Genomic DNA, 23586 nt, shown 5'->3' with positions numbered 1-23586 from the left:
GGCAGCTTTGCACCTGCCCGGGACTGCCTGCAAACGCCCGAGCCGTTTGCAAGGCTCGGGACATAACAGGAACTACATCAGCTCTTTTCCAGTCCTCTGGTAGTTCCTCAGTGCTCCAAGAACTTTGAAAAATATAGTTCACTGGTTCTGAGATCACATCTTCCAGTTCCTTGAGAACCTTGGGGTGTAATCCATCTGGTCCTGGTGATTTGAGGCTGGACAGGTGCTCACTTATCATTTTCTTGCCTTTCTTTTTTTAATTTTAATTTTTCCTTTTTCTCTTTACAAACAACAAAATACAAAGTACATTTTTTCTTTTTTCTTAACAATACTATGTCCTATATCTCTTACATTTATTTACATTTATTTACATTACTTCTCATACTTTTTTATTCCTCAATTCTCACCAATTGTAATACATGTCCCATATCTTATAAAATTCTGAAACTTCTTTGTCCTTTATTTCTAAGGTAAGTTTGTTCATCTCAGCACAATCTAATATCTTGCATATAATCATTGCATTTGTTGGTATGTTTTCCCTTTTCCAGCATTGCGCATATGCAATGCGTGCTGCAGTTATTATATGTATAATGATGTATTGAAATTGTTTTTCCATTTTTGGATTGATTATGCCTAATAGAAATATTTTGGGTTTAAGTTCAATTTGTTGTTTTGTTATTTCCTGTAACCATCTCCTTATCTGCTCCCAATAGATCTTTGCTTTGGGACATTGCCACCACATATGGTAAAATGTTCCTTCTTTATTTTTGCATTTCCAACAATCCGGATTCATATTTTTATATATCTTGGCCAATCTCGCCGGTGCTAAATGCCATCTGTAGAACATTTTATATTGGTTTTCTTTGTATGCAGTTGACAGTGTTAGTTTATAATTTCTGTTCCCTATTCTTTCCCATTCATCTAATTCTATATTTCTACCTATATTTCGTGCCCATGCTATCATTGGACCCTTTACTATTTCTTCTTCCAATTCAACTTCTAATAAGAGTTTATAGGTTTTTCTTAAAAATTTTCCTCCCTTGTTTGTCAGTATTTTGTCCAATTGCTGTGGCATCCAACTTATTCCATACTCTTCCATGTCTTTGCTATATTTTGATTGTATCTGTATATATGGCCACCAATAAATAGTTATTCCCTGTTCTTTTAATTCATCTCTTGATCTTAGCTTCTCTTGGTTATCTAATAATTCTTTGTACCTTATCATCTTTGTTTTATCCAGTGTGTTTGGGTGAATCATTGCCTCCATTGGTGAGATCCAAATTGGAATTTTCGTATAATATATTTTTTTAACTTTTTCCCATGTCCAAATTAATGCATCCCTTATCTGATGCCGGTAAAAGTATGTGTGGGATTTCTTATCTTTTCCCCATAAAAATGCATGCTATCCAGCCTGTAAATCATGACCTTCAATTGTTAAAACCCTTTTGTTTTCTAAGTTTATGCAATCGCTAATCCAAAGCAACCCCGCTGCTTGGTAATAGATTTCCCATTTTGGGAGCCCAAGGCCACCTCTACTTCTACTGTTCTGTAATGCTTTAACATTTATTCATGCTTTTTTACCTAACCATATAAATTTCTTAATCATTTTGTTTAATTTGTCAAAAAAAATTCCCCAATTTTATTGGAACTGTTTGAAATAGATATAACAATTTTGGTAGAATATTCATTTTAATCACCGAAATCCTTCCTAACAATGTTAATTGTAATTTCCCCCAAATCTCTAAATCTTTTTGTATTTGTAGTATCATTTTTTATAATTATCTTCTTTTATTGAAGAACATCTTATGGTGAGCCAAATTCCTAAATATTTAATCTTTTTTACAATTTGCAACCCCAATTTTTCTTCTAATCCCTTTTTTGTTTTTCAGTTAATTTGTTTACTAATATTTTAGTCTTTTCTTTGTTTATTTTTAGTCCTGCCACCATTCCATATTTTTCTATTTCATTCATTAGAATATTACCTCTTTTTAATGGTTCCTCTATAAAAAACACCAAATCGTCTGCAGATGCCTGTGTCTTGTATTCATCTGTTTTAACCTTTAGTCCTTTTATCTCTTTGTTGTTTCTAATTTGAGTTAATAGCACTTCTAACATTAGAATAAAAAGTAGAGGTGACATTGGACATCCCTGTCTTACTCCTTTATTAATTTCTACCTTCTCTGTATTCTCCCCATTTATTATTACTCTAGCCTTTTGTATTTTGTATATTGACTTTATCATTTGTTCAAACTTCTCTCCAAATTTCATATCTTCTATCTGTTGGAACATAAATTGCCAATTAAGTTTATCAAATGCCTTCTGAGCATCTAAAAATACTAATGCAACCTGTTTTTTGGGGTATGCTTCATAATATTCCAGGACATTTAACACCATTCTCGTGTTGTTCCCAATTTGTCTGGTAGATAAAAAACCATTTTGATCCAAATGTATTATTTGATTTAGTATTATTTTTAGTCGTTCCGCAATTATTGTAGTAAAAATTTTATAATCCGAATTCAACAACGAAATTGGTCTATAATTTTTTATTTGTTTAGGATCCGTATCTTCTTTTGGAATAAGAGTTATGTTGGCTTCTGTCCAGGAGTCTGGTAATTTGGCTTTCTCCAATACATCATTATATACATCTAATACTATCATTTCCAGGTCTTCATAAAGAGTCTTATATACTTCCCCTGGTAGACCATCTGGCCCCAGGGCTTTATTATTTTTTTGTTTTTGTACTGCCATTCTTAGTTCCATTGCTGTTATTTTTTTATTCAATAATTCTCTGTGTCCTTCTTTTAATTCCGGGAGACCATTGGCCTTTAGATATTGTTTTATATTCTCCTCCTCTTTTCCTCTTTTTTATATAGAAACTCAAAGTATTTCTGAATTATTTTTTTCTTTTCATCTATTTTATATTGCAACTCTCCATTTTTGTCCTGTAGTTCCTGAATAAATCTTTTTTCCTTCTCTTTTTTTAATTTGTAAGAAAGCCACCTCTCAGGTTTATTTGCATGTTCAAAAAATTTTTGTTTAGTTACTTTCAGTTCTCTTGCCAATTCCTCTTGTTCTACTATATTTAATTTATGTTTAGCCAGAGTCATTTCCACTTGAATCATTTCATCTTGTGGCTCCCGTTGTAATTTGGATTCTAATTTTTTAATCTTTTCCAGAAGTATATTTTGTGTCTGCCTTTTCACCTTATTTTTCCTAGGTGTACATGCTACTGCTATACCTCTCAGTTATGCTTTGGCAGTATCCCATATAATTTGTAATGATGCTTGTTATTTTGTATTCTCTTTAAAAAATATTTCCATTTCTTTTTTAATCCTTACAGTGAATTTTCTTTCCTTTAAAATTTGGGTATTAAGTGTCCATCTTCTCTTTGCTTTTTTCTGACCTGTCCACACTATTTTCAAAGGATTATGATCTGCCCATATATTTGGCATTATTTCTATTGTCTCCACTTCTTGTCCTATTTCCCCGTTCATCCATGCCATATCCAACCTAGACCATGATTTGTGTGGATTTGAAAAAAAAGTATATTCCTTTTTTATGGGATTCTGTTTCCTCCATTGGTCAAATAAATTAAATTCATGTGCCATCTCAAAAAATGTTTTTGGTAGTGTTTTCCGCTTCTTTTTATTTTTCATATTGATAATATAATCCATTTTTACATCCACTATCACATTATAATCTCCTATTATACAGATGTTTCCTTGTCCAATTTCTATAAGTTTTTTGTGTAGATCTTTATAAAATTCTTTTTGATTTTCATTTGGAGCATAAATTGTCACCAATAACCATGATTTCTGTTCCATTTTTAGTTCTATTATTAATACCCTTTCCTCTGTATCTTGATATTTTAAGTTGGCTCTAATTCCTTTTCTAATATAAACTGCTATTCCTCTCTGTTTTTGTTCCATTAGTGATGTATATAATTCTCCTAATTTTGGAAATTCCAAATATTTTCTGTGTTGCTTTTTTGTCTGTACTTCTTGTAGACATACTATGTCTACACCTTGTTTGACTAATTTAGTTAATATTTGTTTTCTTTTAGCTGGTGCATTTAGGCCATTGACGTTAATTGATACTAATTTAATTTTCTCATCCATTATTTTACTTCTCAGTTTGTCTTGCTCTCAAACCTGTTCCTCTTTCTTTCCTTTGTCTTTTTACCTCCTTACTTTCTATCTCCTTCTCTCTCTCTTTTAACTCTAGTTGCTGATCTTCCTGACTTTTAGATTCTAATTCTAATTCTTCCCTACTACTATTCTCTTCTTCTTCCCCTTCTAGTTGTTCATAAAATTCTCTTGCCTTGTCCAGGCTGTCAATTTTAATCCTTCTCTCCTGCCATGTTATCAGCATCCCCTTGGGGATTAACCATCTAAATGGAATGTTTTTTTTTAATGATATGTGCACTGAGACATCTGTAGTTTCTTCTCTGTTCCCTCACTTTCTTTGGAATTTGTTTTAATGTTTGAATTTCTATGCCTTTGTAAATTATTGGATCTTCCCTTGTAATCCTGTGTATTAGGTCTCTAATTTTTTTTCTGGCGAATCTTATATGTATCTCATGTGGTAGTTTATTCCTTCGTGCATAATTTGTGTGGATTCGGTACACCTCATCTATTTCTGGCAATATTTCTTGTTATCTCTTTGTAGAGCTTCTGCTATCAGCTCTACCATAATGGTGCCCAAATCCTCTTCCTTATCCTCCACCACATTTTGAAATCTTAAGTAAAACGCCGCCCTGTCAATTTCCAGATGTATAATCGATTCTTCCAATTTTTTGTTAGTTCCCGTCAATTTTTTATCTACTGTCGACTTTTTCCCCTATTTTATCCAATCCTACTTCTACTGTCAATATTCTTTCTTCATTTTTCTCAATTGTTTGTTGTATTGTTTCAATCTTATTATCTAATTTATTCATATCTCCTCTCATTTCAATATGGTTTTTTGACATTGTCTCCTGCATCTTTAACATTGTTTCTTGAATAGTTAATAATGTTGTCTGCATGCTTTGCATATTTGATAGTACATTTTGCTTCTCTGTCCCCAACATTCCCTCTGTTGTTCTCTGTCCAGGAGGAAATGAAGGTGTCAGTGCTAAACTTGACATTGTTTTTTTCCCTGTTCTCAGTGTTGTCATCTTAATATCTTATTTATCAAATACTTTTTATTCTTTATGTCTCTTTGTTTAGTCAGCAAGCTTTCTAACTTTAGTCCTCTCTTCTCCTTCCCTAATCCTCTTCACTTTCTTTTTCCCTTTTTTATTTAACACCCAATCTCTCTAGGACTCCATTTTTTTTCTCCCAACTTATATCATCAACCATTAGTCTCTCACCGCCCAATCACGTCCTCTAGCCGTCTCCTTCACTTTCCAAACTTTCCACACTTCCAGGTTCACTTCTTCTGTTCTCTTCCAGCCTCGCTTTCTCCAATCTTCTATAACATGCTGTTTCTCCGATCTCTCTCGAATTCCAAGTTTCAATCCATTCCTGTCACTTTCACTTCCGTATTACGCCCTCTCGCTGATTCCTTCACTTTTCAAACTTTCTCTTCCTTTCTGCTCCAACTTCACTATTCTCCAATCTTCCCCGATGTACTGCTTCTCCGCATTTGGCACGCATTCTCTCTATCAATTTCTCTCCTTCTAACCGTTCTTATCACTTTCGCCACTGCAACACGTCCTCTCCCCGTTTCTTTCCTCCTTTCTCCTCCGACCTCACTTTCTACAATCTTCTACAGCTCGCTGCTCTTCCGTCCTTCTCAGATCACCATTTTCACCACCGTTTCGGCTGTCAGCTTGCCAATCATCTTCTTTCATTTCTCTCCTCCTAGTCACTTCGCCTTCTACTCCGTCTCCATCTTTTGTCTCCTAATCTCTCCTTCCACAATCTTTCACCTTCTTTGTTCTGTGCTAAAACATTTACCACAAAACTTTTCTTTCTTTTTATCTCACTCCTGTTAAACCTCTGGCTATTTTAATGCTGAATTACAGCTCTTCCCGCCGGGTTGCCACTTGTGCTGAGGATTCCCTCTTCTATTGAGCTTCTTTACAACACCAGAACCAACAGACAGGTAAATCTTTTAGACTTTTCTAGTACTTTGGAATATTTTTATAAATTTTTAACTCACTCTATGACAAGTCCATTAAGTATATCTTGCTTCCGCATCCTCTGTGGTTAGTCGAGGCCTCAGATCCGCCATCCATTGAAAGCAGAAGTTTTCAAGTTGGATTTAAGGGTTTTCCTCCATCGTAGTGGGTGCTTGCCTCTCACCTCACTACTCCCCAAGGCTTCACCCTTTTCACACGTAGCCCTCCAGACTCTCTGTGCCCCCGAAGGGTCTCCAAACTTGAAAAGATCAGAGTTAGAGGACGGAGACTATCCTCTTTCCCCTGCACCACCTCAACGTCTTCTTGTCTGTCTTAACTTGTGTTTCTATACTGTTTTTTATGGCACTATTTTTGATAGGTTGGTTTTTCCCTTGTGTAAAGACAGATGCAAAAAATGAGTTAAATAGTTCTGCTTTCTCCCTATTGCTAGTTACCTTCTAATACTTTCACCCACTAATGGACCAATTGTTTCCTTCACTTTTTTCTTATTTTTTTACATGTTGAAATAAGCTTTTTTTTATTTGAATATTGCTTAATGCTAGCAAAACTAACACTAGGGGAAGTGTTTTCTCCCTTTAAGGTTAAAAAAAAATTGAATCCTTATTGAGGATTCTTTTAATATGAATCAGGATAAAGATTAATGAGTCAATAGAAGTATATATATTATCTCCCATAGCAATGTGAAGTAGAGATGGTTAAACTGATCCTTTTATCCAAAGATGAGAATATATTTACGTTAGCTTCTATATTGAAATTGCTTCCAGATTTTGTGCTTACAATGATAAAGAAAATGAAAACTTGATTTTGTTTTTGTTAATCAGACAGGTGTATTGTTATAGAAATGGTTTGTACATATTGTTGTGTAAAAGCAAAAAGTTGTGACTAATGTTATCTTCTACTGTGTTAAAGAGAGTCGGAAGTTGGTGCCTTTTTCTTTTTTTCATTTCTGTTTGTATTTTATATTTTGATAAATCAATAAAATTATTTAAAAAAATAAAACAAAACAAAGAACCTGGTGGCTGGACACTATTAAAGCTGACACCAGCCAGAGCATAGAAAAACATAAAGAAATAGTGCAAGATTGGAAGATGTGGAGAGACCTGGCCCATAGAATTGTCAAGTCAGACTTGACTGAAAGGATAAAATCATCATCATCATCATCATCATCATCATCATCATGTTTACAAAGATATTTAAGTGTGTATGTACCTATATATTATATTGTCATTTCCTTAAGTATTGCAACCTGTAATTTAACAAATAAAACAGATGTATTAATGGCAAAAGTCATGAAGCACGTCTAGAGAACACAAGTTCAGCAAAGTGACAATTGATCACTTCTTAAGAATTCTGTCCATGTGTTTTGAAATAAATATTAAACCTGGAGTACCTGATTGTGCATTTCAAATTAGATATATGCTTGGAAATAGATATACCTGGGTAATTGTTGAGTGGCAAAAAAGGCTCAGTAAGGTAGCCCACACAAACCATCACAGCATCAAAAATGGTTGAGTTCTGCTTCCCATTGGCCTCCGTAACAACTTCCCACTGGCCAGTGTTAGAGAAATGAGGACACTTCTTTATGCTGATCACTTTTGTCTGAAACATTTCCAGAAAATAATCAGTTGTGATAATCCCCAAAAAACTGAACTTGTAAATACAGGTAGTCCTTGACTTACAACCACAATTGAGCCCAAAATTTATGTTGCTAAGTGAGACATTTGTTAAGTGAGTTTTGCCCCATTTTACAACTTTTCCTGTCACTGTTGTTAAGTGAATCATTGCAATTGTTAAGTTAGTAGCATGGTTGTTGAGTGAATTGACTTTGCTTGTCAGAAGATTGCAAAAGCTGATCACATGACCCCATGACACTGCAACCTTCATAAATATGAGCCAGTTGCCAAGCATCCGAATTTTGATTATGTGACCATGGGGATGCTGTAATGGTCATAAGTATGAAAAAATGTCATAAGTCACTTTTTTCAATGTTGTAACTTTGAAAGGTCACTAAATGAACTGTTGTAAGTCGAGGACTATCTGTACATCTGGCTTTATGTTCATCTGCATCTTTTTAGATTAGAAATAGATGAATGTACAAATGAAGGTGAATAAGTGAACAAGCCAAAACCATATATTTGCTCTGGAAAGTTTACACTGCGAGAGGCAAAGTCTGGGTTTCAATTGCACTAAACCAAAGTCTCTAGAAATAAATGTACAGCTTTTTTTAAATGTGAACATTCAGCTAATGATACTTTTAAAGCTTACCTTTAATTGAATGTATTTCTGGAGATCAAAATGTTTTGTATACATCCTCAGATATTCCAGGAGTTGGTGGTGGGATAAAAAGGATGGAAAGTTTTCTGGAAATGGAAAATCTGTGAAGGCAGACATCTCCTTAGAGGTGTTACTAACCATTGACTTGTACACGCTAGGTCTTCCATCTTCAACATAGTCCTATCCATAAAATATTACAAGATTATGTATTAAAAAGCCAGTTCAGTATAGTAGTTAAGGCACCAGGCTAGAAACCAGGAGACCATGATGTGTGGGCAGGATTCCAAAAGGCACTTGGAATCTAGGTTTCTTAATTTAAAAAAGGGGTAAACTGCAATTTTCTTGAGTTTAGACAGATTCAGGTAACATTTTCAGGCAAACTTCCATTTTCAGATCAAGCACAATACTTGTTATGAAAAGGATATGTGAGGTGATTAAAGAAGGCTAATTACAATTCTATTATCTGTCGGCAAATATCTGATAAAATACAAACATTTAAACCCAAAAAACTGGAAGGTGGCAAATAGATCAAATACTGTACAATACTTGAAAGCTGGATATATTCTTTCATGATTCACCCACTGTGAATAAAAAATGGAACTTATTTTGCACAATAAAGGGCATAACAATAAAAATTAATTAATTAATTGATGTTGATGTTACTATTCACATGATGTAACTCCTAAAAAGTTTATGCCTGGAGAACATTGAGGTTAATGAGACACTAACGTGTAGAAAATTATGGGATTTTGCCATTATTTTGCAGTATCATCCTTTTTCCTTATATGAAATATGTATGTGTTTGTGTGTGTGTGACTGTTATACAATAAGAATAGAATAGAGCTGGAAGGGACCTTGGAGGTTTTCTAGTCCAGCCCCCTGCTTAAGCAGGAGAACCTATACCATCTCAGACAGGTGGTTGTCTAACCTCTTCTTAAAAATCTCCAGTGATGGAGCACCCATGATTATTGGGGGTAAGCTGTTTCACTGGTTAATTGTCCTCACTGTCAGGAAGTTTCTCCTTAATTTCAGGTTGCTTCTCTCTTTGATCAGTTTCCAACCATTGTTTCTCATCCTTCCCTCTGGTGTTCTGGTGAACAACGTGACCCACTCTTCCTTGTGGCAGCTTCTCAGATACTGGAATACTGCTATCATGTCTCCCCTATTTCTTCTTTTCCTTAGACTAGCCAAACTCAAGTCCTGCAGCTGTTCTTCATATTTTTTAGTCTTCAGGCCTTTGATCATCTTAGTTGCTCTTCTCTGAATTTTTTTCAAACGCTTAACATCTTTTTTGTGATATGGTGACCAAAAGTGCCTGCAATATTCCAGGTGTGGTCTTACTAGGGTTTTATAAAGCGGTACTAATGCTTTGTGTGATCTTGATTCTATGCCTCTGTTTATACAACCCAGGATTGTATTAGCTTTTTTGGTTGCTGCTGCACACTGCTGGCTTATAGTCAAGTGATCATCCACTAGGACTCCAAGGTCCCTCTCACAGTTACTGATTTTAAGCCAGGTCTTGCCCAATCTGTACTTGTACCTTTGATTTTTCCTGCCTAAATGTAAAACTTTGCTTTTCTCCACACTGAAACTCATTTTATTGGATAGGCCCATTGTTCAAGTTTGTCCAGTCCTTTTTGGATCCTGAGTTTGTCTTCTGGGGTGTTGGCTACTCCTGTCAGTTTGGTGTCATCTGCAAATCTGATGAGTTCCCCTTCAATTCCCTCATCTAAGTCATTTATGAAGATATTGTGGAAAACTGGGCCTAAGACGGAGCTTGTGATACCCCTGTCAGGGCCCACTTCAAAACCTCATCCCAAGAAAGCAGAACTCATGGAAGCAGTGTCTTCCAAAAGGAAGTTTTATTAGGAGAAGCTGATAGCAGGCATAATAGACAGGATCTGAGGATTTTCCGCTCAAATCAATAGGTTAAAAGAGTCCCAAGCAAACCCCACCCCAATAGTTCATCTGGTCAATTCAAATGGGCCAATCCCCAAGTGTTAAGTCTGTTATGGGAAAAAGCTGATAACAGTGATCTGCCTCTGGCTTGTAGCAATGTTTGTTGGGTCTTCGCACCTTCCCTTCCAAAACAGGAGATAAACCAGATGGCCAGAGGCGCATTCCTTTCCCCCCTTTCAAGCTGACATCAAGGGGAGACAGTTCAAAGAGCATGTAATCAGAGACAGCAGAAGAATTACATTGTAGTGATAGAGAGAAACAAAGAGGCAGCCCTCAGCATCTTCCCTCCCTTCTAGTAGTATGGCAGAACCCAGAATAATAGAAGAAATAGAAGTAGGAAGAGCCCCTTTAACAATATGGGTTCTGACAACCCCACTGCTTAATTCTCTCCATGTGGCTGTAGTGCCACTGAGGACTACTCATTGAGTACGGTTTGTCAGCCACCTGCAGATCCATCTGGGGGTAATGTTGTCTATTCCACCTTTTTCTAGCTTGCCAAGGTTGTGGTTTACTTTGTCAAATGCCTTACTGAAATCTAAGTATGTCCACAACATTTCAGCGGTCTACTAATTTAATCACTTTATCAAAGAATGAAATAAGATTGGTTTGGCATGGTCTGTTTTTAACAAACCCGTGCTGGCTACTGGTTATGACTTTGTTTGCTTCTAGTTGTTCGCAGATCTATTTTTTTATTATCTTTTACAGTTTGTTCTATTTTCTATCTGTATAACATATGATCTGATTTAAAGAAAGAATTGGGAAAATAGTTATTAAGTACAATTATTAAATATTTTGTGAATATTTTGAAATTATTGTTAGCGTAAATATATTGAATACTTTTCATCAGAACCTGCTAAGGGAAAAATAGTTTTATTTATCAGTTAATTTGCTGTTTAAATAATAAAACCTGTAATAAAAGCCACCCTCACATAGTCCAAACATTCAGTTGTCTCTTTTCATAGTTAAGCAACTTAACACATGGGCATGGTAGAGATGAGTCTACACTCCACTGTCATTAACTTACTGTGAATCGCCACAATCCCCCTATGTCATCACTTTGCTCAAAACAGGTTGGCTCCAGTCCCTCTTCCAGGCAGCACTTAATGGAGGTCAGTCCGCTCACACCGGCTCCAACAATGGCTACTTTTTTCACCATGGCTTCTTGAAGCAAGAAAAGCAGAAACATATGGGGTTACTATTTAAAAAAATGAAAGTAGCTTCCTGTTTTAGCTTGTCATGACAGCTGGTTGGACCTTTCTTAAAAATTGTGTTTAAATTACACTTTTAGGTCTGAATTCTGATTTCCTCTGGGTAGAATACAGAATAACACAGTTGGAAAGGATCTTGGAGGCTTTCTAGTCCATCCCCCTACTCAAGCAGGAGACCTCATACTATTTCAGACAAATGGTTGCCCAGACTCTTGTTAAAAACCTCCAATATGGAGCCTACAACTTCTGAAGGCAAACCATTTTATTGATTAATTGTCCTCACTGACCGGTAACTTCTCCTTAATTCTAGGTTGGATCTGTCTTTTTAAAGCTTCCATCTGTTACTTCTTTTCCTGCCCACAGGTGCTTTTGAGAACAGGTTGATCCCCTCTTTGTGACAGCCCCTCAAATATTGGAACACTGTTATCCTGTCATCCATAGTTCTTCATTAAACTACTAGACAATAGCAGTTTCTGCAACTGTTCATCGTATGGTTTAGCCTGCACTCCCCTAATAATCTTTCTTGCTCTTCTCTGTACTCTTTCTAGAGTCTCAACATGTTTTCCAAATGTGACCTTGCTAGTGCAGTATAAAAGGGTGCTAATGCTTTACATGATCTTGATACTATCCCTCTTTTATGCAGTCTAGGACTGTATAGGCCTTTTTGGCAACTGCAGGATACTGCTGTTAATTGTTGTCTATTAGAATTCCCAGACCCTTTTCACAGTTACTGCTATTGAACCAGGCATCGCCTATTCTATATCTATGCATTTGATTTTTCTTGCATGTGAAAAATCTTATTTTTCTCACCACTGAACTGCATTTTGTTGGATAGGGCCCAATGTTCAAGACTGTCAAGATCCTTTTGGATGTTGAGCCTATCTTCTAGAGTGTTGGCTATTCCCCCCAGCTTGGGGGGATTAAAAAGGGTGCATAATTGAAAAGAGGTTTGCAGGAAGTTCCATTTCATTAATGGATTGTTGGTACAATTCACATGGCCTGTTAATAGCTTATCATTTACTAGAATTCTTGCAAAAATATGTGGAACAGGATAAATGCTTTCATCATGCCTGATCTTCAGATCCATGCCCGGGCTTGGTATATGATTTTCTGAGACAAACTGTGGCAAATAACCCATACGATATGGTAGTATATGTATTCTCGTTGTTTATTCTTATTTCTAAAGACACAGATATTCAGATATGATGAATTGAATTGATTATTCATATTTTGATTATCTTTAGTATAACTTAAATGCAGTATAGTCATTTTTGAATATAAATGGAAGATAATTAGAAAAATTTATAGGAGGCAGAAGAACAGGTAAAAGTAGGTCACGAAGGTATAAATAAAGGAATTGTGCAGAGAAATAGAATTAACTGAAAAGCTGAAATTGGAACTGACCAGGAGACTCTAGTCTGAAAGAAAGAGATAACTAGATATCATATGATTCTCAGGGACAGTCAATCTAATCAATGTTAGCAAACATTTTTGAGGTAACAGGTGCTGGCCTGGGGAAGGACACCATATTACTAAGCAAAGCCTCCCTTGTTGCATGATTGTGTGTATTAGAAGGAACATTGCTCATAAATGCATCTTTTTAATACAGCCAGGTGATGGTCTCAGCTTGGGCTGTTTAATCTCTCTGCATATCTATCTTGCAGAGCAGGACTATCTTCAGATTTGTGTAGGATACAGATATGGTCAGATAAACAGAATAGTGTCTTAGCTTTATGCATAAGAATTCTGTGCAAAACAGTGCATATTATTGGAGACATGTCAATAGTCAAATATATTTTGGCAGATTTCATATTGAGTCCCAAGTTTCTTGGAAATGAAAGTGAGAAGCGATTTACTTATTACACTCACAAAAGATCAAAATATTCTAATGATTTTATTTGGATTAGTTTACAGTGTTTCAGGATATGATAAATTAATATATAGCAAATGATTATACATGCCTAACAGGGTGAAGACTGAACAGTCATATCTGTGCCAATAGGAAAGTTGATATTAGTCAGGTTAAGGTATTGAAGCTCTTGTGAGTTAGAAAAATAACACAGAAGATGAGATATATAGAAGAAGAAAAAAGGAGGAACCTTGTTGTAGTTGTCCCAAGAATAAACTTTATGTTATGTTTAATAACCTTTCAAAAGAAAGTTACTTGAGGTACTATAAGCAGTCATCAATACGAGGGCAATTTGGAAATAAACCTCTGTTTGGTTATCAATGACAGATACTCGCAAATACAGAACTTGTATTATACACCTTAGAAAACTACAACATTACATTACTTTTCAACATAATCACCATTCAAATTGTCATAATGTTTTACAAGGTTTGAGATTTCTTCTGCAAAAATATCTGCCACCTGGGAATCAAGCCACCCTGTAACAGCATTGTGAAGTGTGTTGTCATCGTCAAACCGGTGCAACACAAGCCACTGTTTCTTTTAAAAAAACTGGTTCATTTTCAATTGATCTAGCAGACGAGTCAACTGCAACACAACCTTCTCCTTCCACTCCTTACTGCCTACTGAACTACTGTGCACAGCGCCATAGGACGGGCATTGCTATGGCGCACATGTTCAAACAGAGGTTTATTTCTGAATTCCCCTCATATAAGTATCCAGAACTTGTAAAGGCATAGATATTATCCTCCTAAACCCAGAGTGTTGTAATTCATGACAGTAATATTGAGGGCTCCAGAATCTCTCTGTGCTTTCATATAAACCAGGCTTGATTAGTGTGGAAATATTTATAACTTAACATTCTAAAATATTTCAATTAGCCATTAAGTATTTATCGAAGACTAAAGCTCCGTTTTTTATATAGGATGTAAAGGAGGACACAAATCATGGCTGGAAATGTTTCACCAATGTTCAGTGTTAATAGTTTTCTACCATTAAAGCACAGGGGCCAAAGATAAAAAATTCTATGTCCTGCCCCGCCACGAGGAATGATATGGATAGGAAAAAGGGCATAAATATTCAAAGGGAAAGATAACTGTGGTCAGTTCCTTTCCTATTAATAAATGCATAGTTGAGAGTATTCAAGTGTAGTCTTTCTGTCTTCCAGATGACAAGTGTGGCCAACATTCCTCTTCACAGCTCTATAAGGCATAGGAGATTCCTCCCCTATCAATTACAATATCACTGATGACATCTTATTGGCAACTGATGCACTCCATCACATGATATGGTAGTATGGTGAACGAAAGCATTCAACTGAAAAGACTGTAGTGTCTGAGTTGGCTGGCAATCCTTCTGTTTGCTTTCCTGCTTCTTTTTGCTGAAACACTTAAATTCTTATCTTGAAAATATTGCATAACTTTTTGAAAATGGATTGTTCCCAGTCATCTGGAAATCCCTCCATTACAAAATTAATTGAGTTTCAGGATCTTGAAGTTTTCCTGCACTGTTGACTTAAATCTGCACATTTAAAATATTACCTGGATCAGCTATAGTCCTCATGAAATCAAAATCCTCTCACAGTTAATTTTTAACTGATAATGAGTTGGCATTTCAACTTTCAGTTAGAGTACAATCAGCTTGTCAATCAGAAATAATAGCTAGGAAGCTATACTAATTGTTAGAAAGGTATGGCTGTTTTTCTGTATTGAAATTAAATGGATCTGCTAATAACAAAATTACACAGATGTATTTACTCTTAATACAATTTGAGACAGAATAACATCTGTTTTCCATTCCTTAAAGAGATTTTGTTTTCTAAATGCTAAGTGCAATACACACTGCCTTGGTTTAGAGCAGGGACAACTTTAATATGTATGGACCTACTCCCAGAATTCTAGGAGTTGAATGGATGGGATAGCTGCTCATACATCTTAAAGCCAAGTTTGAAAAAAAAAATAGTTTAGAGAAACAGTTGATAGTACACATATTTCCCAGTAAGAGGATTGGGCAGAGCTGCCATTGTGACGAAACAACATATAGAGATGAGACAGGGTTGATTATAAGAAAATTATAAGAAAACAGCCTTACCTTTCTAACAATTACTACAGCTTCCTAGCTACAGGAAAAGAGAGCAATATTGTAATAATCCTAATATTGTTGGGGGCAATGTAAATATATGTATACATTGCTTACTGGTGTACACCGCTTAGAGAGTGCTTACACTTAAAGCGGTATATAAGTCTCATAAATAAATAAATAAATATTTAGATGTAAAGTGTAAGAATTTTTATACATGGGAAAAGAAGCAATTAGCAGAATATTGTCATACATATATTGACATATATGAAATTATAAGAGAAAATCATAATAACTATACACAATATTAGCAGAACCCAAAGACTGATGTGGTGAATATAATTAAATCAAAGATGAAAATTAAGCATAAACAGAAGAATTAATACATTTAAAAATAAAACAATACCTTTATTATGACAATTTCAGATGTCTAAAAAGTATGCAAGCTTTCAAGTTCTCCAGACCTTTTCTTCATGCAAGACTATAAACATAGTAATCAGTTAGTAGATAAAATGGAGAAAAAAATGATGATAAACATAATTCTGCAGTTACATTTTTTGTATGGTATGGTATACCATTTTCATGGTATTTTGGTTAAAAATTTAAGGATTGGCATATCCACAGATGGGCTCATCCACAAATATATGCAATAGTTTTAAAATAAACCTTTTTTTTTAACAGAAGGAACAACATGCCAGTAGGTATGAAGTACAATGTCTATTTCTTAGCTAAGTCATAGGAAACATTTTTGTGCTGGACATCCATTTAAAAAATTTGAAAATATGAGGTAAATGGGTGGGAAAGCTGCTCATAAAATGGCTGGCACATGTGGCTGGCACAATACACATAGAAGGTTCTACTTTTTCTAATACCCTGAAATACCTCTAATATGATCATCTTGCCTTTGCCTGTTCTCTGGGCAGTGGGTGCCTCCAAGCAAGGCACTTAGTGGAATACCCTTCCCTTTGTTTTTATTATGACTAATGTCCATGCAAGGTACAGAAATAAGGATGCTGTCAGAGATTTTATTGTATGTTGATGCTAAATTATTTTCTTAATTAAAATATTTGTTAAGCTAGAAAAGAAATATGAGAAAGTAGTGGACTTCCAGTTTGCTGACGCAGCTGCCATGGGCGGTTAGAAGGCGAGGTCCATCTTCCACGTCTGATTTCGCACTGCTGGGGGATCCTGGAAAGGGTTGAAAGTCACCCTGTAAAGGCGACGAACAAGGAGGGGATCCCCACTTGATCACAGGAGGACAGTAGCCCTTCTGCTTGATCCGGGACAGCCCTCCAAACTGGCAGATGAAAGACCGGCCATAGAAATATGGCTCATCACTAGGCTGCAGACAGCCAAAGTCAAATCTACCACCAGGCACCCATAAAGCAGTGCAGATGAGACTGGGTGAGATCTACCTTTCTTTAATCCTAACTATTTTTTTGTACCTGCATAAGCTGCCCAACCCCTTTATGGATTACTGCCTTGTCGTGGCGAAGGGGCTTGTGTAACTCAATGAAGCTATAAGCTATGCCGTGCAGGGCCACCCAAGATGGACAGGTCATAGCAGAGAGTTCTGACAAAATGTGATCCACTGGAGAAGGAAATGGCAAACCACTCCAGTATCTTTGCCATGAAAACCCCATGGACAGTACTAAAAGGCAAAAAGATATGACGCTGGAAGATGAGCCCCTCAGGTCGGAAGGTGTCCAATATGCTACTGGGGAAGAGCAGAGGGCTAGTACTAGTAGCGCCAGAAAGAATGAAGCGACTGGGCCAAAGCCGAAAGGACGCTCAGCTGTGGATATATCTGGTGGTGAAAGGAAAGTCCGATGCTGTAAAGATTTTTTCTCCATAGGAACCTGGAATGTAAGATCCATGAATCAAGGCAAGCTAGACGTAGTCAAAAAAGAGATGACAAGACTGAACATCGACATCTTAGGAAATCAGCGAACTAAAATGGACAGGAATGGGTGAATTTAACTCAGATGACCATCAGGTATACTACTGTGGGCAAGAATCCCTCAGAAGAAATGGAGTAGCCTTCATAGTCAATAAAAGAATAGGAAAAGCAATACTGGGATACAATCCCCAAAATGACAGAATGATCTCAATTCGAATCCAAGGCAAACCATTCAATATCACAATAATCCAAATCTATGCCCCAACCACTGGTGCTGAAGAGGATGAAATTGACCGGTTCTATGAAGCCCTACAGCACCTTATAGAATTAACACCAAAAAATGATGTCCTTATCATCATGGGGGATTGGAATGCTAAGGTAGGAAGCCAAAAGATAACCGGAATAACAGGCAAGTTTGGCCTTGGAGTACAAAATGAAGCAGGGCACAGGCTGATAGAATTTTGTCAAGAGAATACGATGGTCATAACAAACACTCTTTTCCAACAACCCAAGAGACGGCTCTACACATGGACATCACCAGACGGTCAACATAGAAATCAGATTGACTATGTGCTCTGCAGCCAAAGATGGAGAAGCTCTATACAGTCAGTAAAAACAAGACCAGGAGCTGACTGTGGCTCAGATCATGAGCTTCTCGTTGCAAAATTTAGGCTTAAATTGAAAAAAGTAGGGAAAAGCACTAGGCCACTCAGGTATGAACTAAATCATATTCCTAATGAATATACAGTAGAGGTGACAAATAGATTTAAGGAATTAGATCTGATAGACAGAGTGCCTGAAGAACTATGGATGGAAGTTCGCAACATTGTACAAGAGGTAGCAACTAAAACCATCCCAAAGAAAAAGAAATGCAAGAAAGCAAAATGGCTGTCTGGGGAAGCTTTGCAAATAGCTGAGGAAAGAAGGGAAGCGAAAGGCAAAGGTGAAAGAGAAAGATACACCCAATTGAATGCAGAATTCCAGAGAATAGATAGACGAGATAAGAATGCCTTCTTAAATGAACAGTGCAAAGAAATAGAAGAAAACAACAGAATAGGGAGGACCAGAGATCTCTTCAAGAAAATTGGAGATATGAAGGGAATGTTTCATGCAAAGATGGGCATGATAAAGGACCAAAATGGCAGGGACCTAACAGAGGCAGAAGAGATTAAGAAGAGATGGCAAAACTACACAGAAGAACTATACAAGAATGAGCTTAACATCCCAGATAACCACAATGAGATGGTCACTGACCTCGAACCAGACATCCTAGAATGTGAAGTGAAATGGGCCTTAGAAAATCTGAGCAACAACAAAGCTAGTGGAGGTGACAGTATTCCAGCTGAGCTATTCAAAATCTTAAAAGACGATGCAGTAAAAGTGCTACACTCAATTTGCCAGCAAATTTGGAAAACTCAACAGTGGCCACAGGATTGGAAAAGGTCAGTTTACATTCCAATTCCAAAGAAAGGCAATGCCAAAGAATGTTCAAACTATCGCACCATTGCACTCATTTCACATGCTAGTAAAGTTATGCTTAAAATCCTACAAGCTAGACTCCAGCAGTATGTGGATCGAGAACTACCAGAAGTACAGGCAGGATTTCGAAGAGGCAGAGGAACTAGAGATCAAATTGCCAACATACGCTGGATCATGGAGAAAGCTAGGGAGTTCCAGAAAAACATCTACTTCTGCTTCATTGACTATGCAAAAGCCTTTGATTGTGTGGATCACAACAAATTGTGGCAAGTTCTTAAAGAGATGGGAGTACCAGACCATCTCATTTGTCTCTTGAGAAACCTATATGCAGGTCAAGAAGCAACAGTGAGAACTGGACACGGAACCACTGATTGGTTCAAAATTGGAAAAGGAGTCCGGCAAGGCTGTATACTGTCGCCCTGCCTATTTAACTTATATGCAGAGCACATCATGAGAAAGGCAGGGCTAGATGAATCAAAAGTTGGAATTAAGATTGCCAGGAGAAATATCAACAACCTAAGATATGCAGATGATACCACTCTAATGGCAGAAAGTGAAGAGGAACTAAAGAGCCTCTTGATGTGGGTGAAGAAGGAGAGTGCAAAAGTTGGCTTGAAACTCAACATTAAGAAAACCAAAATCATGGCATCCGGCCCTCTCAATTCCTGGCAAATAGATGGGGAAGAAATGGAGGTAGTGACAGATTTTATTTTTCTGGGCTCCAAGATCACCTCAGATGGGGACTGCAGCCAAGAAATTAAAAGACGCTTGCTCCTGGGGAGGAAAGCTATGGCAAATCTAGACAGCATACTAAAAAGCAGAGACATCACCCTGCCAACAAAAGTGCGTATAGTCCAGGCCATGGTTTTCCCAGTTGCAATGTATGGCTGTGAAAGTTGGACCATAAGAAAGGCTGAGCGAAAAGAATTGAGGCCTTTGAACTATGGTGCTGGAGAAAACTCCTGCGAGTCCCTTGGACTGCAAGGCGTTCAAACCGGTCAGTCCTAGAAGAGATCAACCCCGACTGCTCTTTAGAAGGCCAGATCCTGAAGTTGAAACTCAAATACTTTGGCCACCTAATGAGAAGGAAGGACTCACTGGAGAAGGGCCTAATGCTGGGAAAGATTGAGGGCAATAGAAGAAGGGGACGACAGAGAATGAGATGGCTGGATGGAGTCACTGAAGCAGTAGGTGTGAACTTAAATGGACTCCAGAAGATGGTAGAGGACAGGAAGACCTGGAGGAACATTGTCCATGGGGTCGCGATGGGTCGGACACGACTTCGCAATTAACAACAACAACAAAGCTGCCTAAAGTACTTTCCCGCCTGTGGAGAGGGAAGGGAGATTCTATCCCACCCTCTAAAAACAGCAGCGACTGACTATCCAGGGGAGTTTAAAACGTTGCAAGAATAACTTGATTCTAACTGGATTTTTATCTTTTCAAAATTTGTGGACTAAAAGACTTTTTATTCTTATTGAAGATTTGGGTTTTCACTTACAAAAAAGAAGTAAAATTGGAATAAGGATTATAAAAATTTTGGACTTAAAAGAAAACTCTAAATGGTATGGGCGACATCTTGTGGCTAAACCGTATATTACAACTTGTTACTGCTTAAAACAGACTTGCCTTGCAGCCCAAACTATAGATAAAACTTTGTAATATTGACAGGTATCATCTGTGAGAAGCCCAGCTGTGTTCTATACTCACTGACAAAAAAATTTTCATTCTCTGATTGTAACACTTTTAACTTAATATATTAATAAGAGAACATGGATGAAGATCAGGAACAGATTCTCTTTATGTTGAAAGCAATTTATGAAACTATTCTTACAGCTACTGATGAAATAAGAAGTTACAGAAAAGAACAAGATGTCAGCCTAGATATACAAACCCAAACTTTGAGTACAACTACAAAATCAACTACACCAAACATAATAGAAGAAGTGGAACAATTAAATACAATGACAGAAGATTCAACTGATCAATAAACACAGTTAATGGAAAACCCAGAAAAGGGACTGACAACATGGAAAAGGGAAAAGACTTTCTATATAAACCAGAAGAAACCTGAGGATCAAGAAGAAGAACAGACTGAAGGGAAGATAAATACTTCAGGGCAACCATGTTGAGATGGAAAAATAGAGAGATGATTTGTTAGTCCTTTCAAAAAAATGGCAATTGGATGGCTTTTTCTACTTAAAACAATATACATAACAACACAGGGTGACTTATTTGATGACTTAAAAGCATGGTCATGGAAGGCGAGTTGGCAAAGAAAGAAAGCTAGAATAAGACTGAAGAAAATTGGGGTTTTGACTTATCAGTGAGAGTTAAAATAGAACATACTCAGATAAGATATGTATTTTGAATACTAGATTTTGCTATGAGCTGAGATAAAGAAAACTTTGGTCATTTAAAACCTGAAAGTATAAATATTAATAGTTAAATTTGAATATTGATTTGCTTATAAAGATTGAATACAAAAGTAATTAAGATATATATAAGCTAAAAATCCATTGATGAATGCAAGAAATACGTTTTACTTAGCTGTTATAATAAAAACTATTAGCTTAAATATGAGATAGTAGACATTGAGAGAAAAAGAGAGGAAGTATTAAATGTTGAATTAAGAGAAATTTTGGTTATTAAATTTAAGACATTTGGAAATTAACAGAAAATAAGAATGTTATACTGTATTATTAATTAGTTGATGTAAAATGGTGAGAAATAGAACATATTCAAATAGATAAGACGTGTATCCTGAACATTTGATTTTGCGATGAATTGTGATAAAGGGAATTGTTGTTATTTAAAACTTGGAAATTATAAATGTTAAATGTTAAATTTAAATATTAATGGAAAACTAAAAATTGGGAAAAACTAATTAGGACATTGATTGTCTATAAAGATTGAATGTTAAAATAACTAGGATATGTATAAACTAAAAATTATTGATAAATGTAAGAAAGTTATTTTATTCAATTGATATAATAATAATTGTATTAGTTTAAATATGAGACAGTAAATACTAAAGGGAAAAGAGAGGAAATATTTAATGTAGTAGTTTGAGACTCGTATTAAAGATACTTGTATGTTATTGAATTATTGATTAACTCAGCTGCCACGTTGCTTTTTAAATATTTAAATGTAAAATTAGAAAATCAATCAAATTTTCTTTAAAAAAAAGAAATATGGGAAAGTAATACTGTATGTGGCAAGATTATTGTGCACACAAAGTTGGGGAAATAATAAATTGCCCAGACTAGAAGATTGGATTCTGAAATGGATGGAGCTTGCAGAAAGGCAAAGCTGACCAATTTGATCAGGGAAAATATAATAGAGATTTTAAAGGATTAAAAATCTCATAGAAGTTTTGCTGAAAGAAGAAAAGATGTTTATGGTATTGAAAAATTCTCATAAAAATTAATTAAACCACTTTAAAATATCAATTATCTATCTATCTATCTATCTATCTATCTATCTATCTATCTATCTATCTATCTATCTATCCATTAATTAGTTTATAATACTTTCAAGGGAAAGAGCCATGACTCTTAATTGGTTGTTTATATCCCTAACTATAAGCAAGCACTCCTAAGAATTAAGTCTGGATTCAAAACTTGTCCTTAAAAGAATATGTAGTTTAAAGTGCCAGACTTCTCCTAGGATGTGAAAAGTGAATTTATTTGTAAAGAAGTAGAGAACCAGCTCACATACATACATCTGGAGTTTCCACAGAATTTCTTTTGGTGACCTCATTAGCTACCTCCTCTGAATATAAATTTAAGTTACTGGGCCTATTGCAGCCTAATATATTCAGCCAAACCCTTTATTAGTTTCATGTACAGAAATTTGTGGACAGCCAACATGGTGAGGTAGTTTAAGCAACTGTAAAAGGAGTGGGCAAACCCTGGTTTTAGTCCCCATTTAAGCATGAAAACCAGCTAGGTTACTTTGGTTATGCCTTGCCCTCTTAGCCCTAATTAGTTTCAGGCTCTGTGACCTCCTGGCTGGAAAATCATCATAAGTTTCATTGTAAGAACTAGGTGAGTACAGTGTAAAAACAAGGAAACCCTGCAACTAAGCAGAACAAATGCTATGAATATGTGCTGAAATTAATGACTGACAATACATGTAGTATATCTACAAAGTATACAATATATCATCATAAACACATACAAAATTACTTTCTGTATTCAAAACTGCTGTACAGGCAAATTATAGATATTCTGGTCAATTGGCAAAATTAATCCTCCTCATATTATATAATTCTGAAAAACAATAGAAAGGATTTTAATGGCAAATCAATCCCTAGCTATATTCAGCAGCAAAGTTTTATTTATTCCTATTATGCATATATTTCTACTTTGAAATGTCTCTAGCAGAAGACTGACAGATTGTCACAATCTTACCTCATTTCATAAGCCCCCATTCAAATCTTCTTCGATTTTACAGGCTTGCATAAGTTGCTTTGAAGGAATTACTTTGAAATGCAGACGGCACAGTACTGCAATGAATATGTGTAAAGTATGTTGCAAGACTGTGTGGAAGGGTGGAACTGCTTTTTCTGAGAGGACAGAACAAACATTCTTTTGATTAATATTGCATTACATAAGAGAACCTTGTAAACTGACATGATCAGCATGTGGAA

General features: G+C 36.0%; 1 protein-coding gene across 5 annotated transcripts; it reads right to left on the bottom strand.

Annotated features, from left to right (window-relative positions):
* Window positions 1–220: 220 nt before the first annotated feature.
* Window positions 221–23521, bottom strand: LOC120305321 (dimethylaniline monooxygenase [N-oxide-forming] 1-like). 5 transcript variants are annotated; one of them, XM_039336996.1, is made up of 6 exons: window positions 23348–23511; window positions 15960–16034; window positions 11382–11518; window positions 8390–8578; window positions 7561–7723; window positions 221–280 (listed from the first exon to the last, which is right to left on the bottom strand). In XM_039336996.1, exons 3-6 carry the CDS (start codon window positions 11511–11513, stop codon window positions 228–230), a joined length of 537 nt encoding a protein of 178 aa, XP_039192930.1. In that variant the 5' UTR covers window positions 11514–11518; window positions 15960–16034; window positions 23348–23511; the 3' UTR covers window positions 221–227. The 5 variants fall into 5 exon arrangements, with proteins under 5 accessions (XP_039192930.1, XP_039192932.1, XP_039192928.1 ...); XM_039336998.1 differs by lacking the exon at window positions 221–280 and adding an exon at window positions 1929–7370 and having other exon boundaries at window positions 23348–23508; XM_039336994.1 differs by lacking the exon at window positions 221–280 and having other exon boundaries at window positions 1929–7723; window positions 11382–11515; window positions 23348–23520.
* Window positions 23522–23586: the final 65 nt, after the last annotated feature.

Source organism: Crotalus tigris, unplaced genomic scaffold (assembly GCF_016545835.1).
Source record: "Crotalus tigris isolate CLP2741 ecotype Arizona unplaced genomic scaffold, ASM1654583v1 scf7180000017667.1391209, whole genome shotgun sequence".
Lineage (NCBI taxonomy): Eukaryota > Metazoa > Chordata > Lepidosauria > Squamata > Viperidae > Crotalus > Crotalus tigris.
The sequence above is the reverse complement of the archived record's forward strand: the minus strand, read 5'-3'. Positions and strand labels throughout refer to the sequence as shown.

Bases quoted from the DNA above. Each gene is read 5' to 3' on its own strand.
- LOC120305321 (XM_039336995.1), bottom strand. From the start codon at position 11,513: ATGGTGAAAAAAGTAGCCATTGTTGGAGCCGGTGTGAGCGGACTGACC. The intron at 8,579-11,381 runs GTAAGTTAATGA...TTTTATGGATAG, and splicing joins GGGGATTGTGGCGATTCACA to GACTATGTTGAAGATGGAAG. The intron at 7,724-8,389 runs GTAAGCTTTAAA...GAAATGTTTCAG, and splicing joins AGAAATACATTCAATTAAAG to ACAAAAGTGATCAGCATAAA.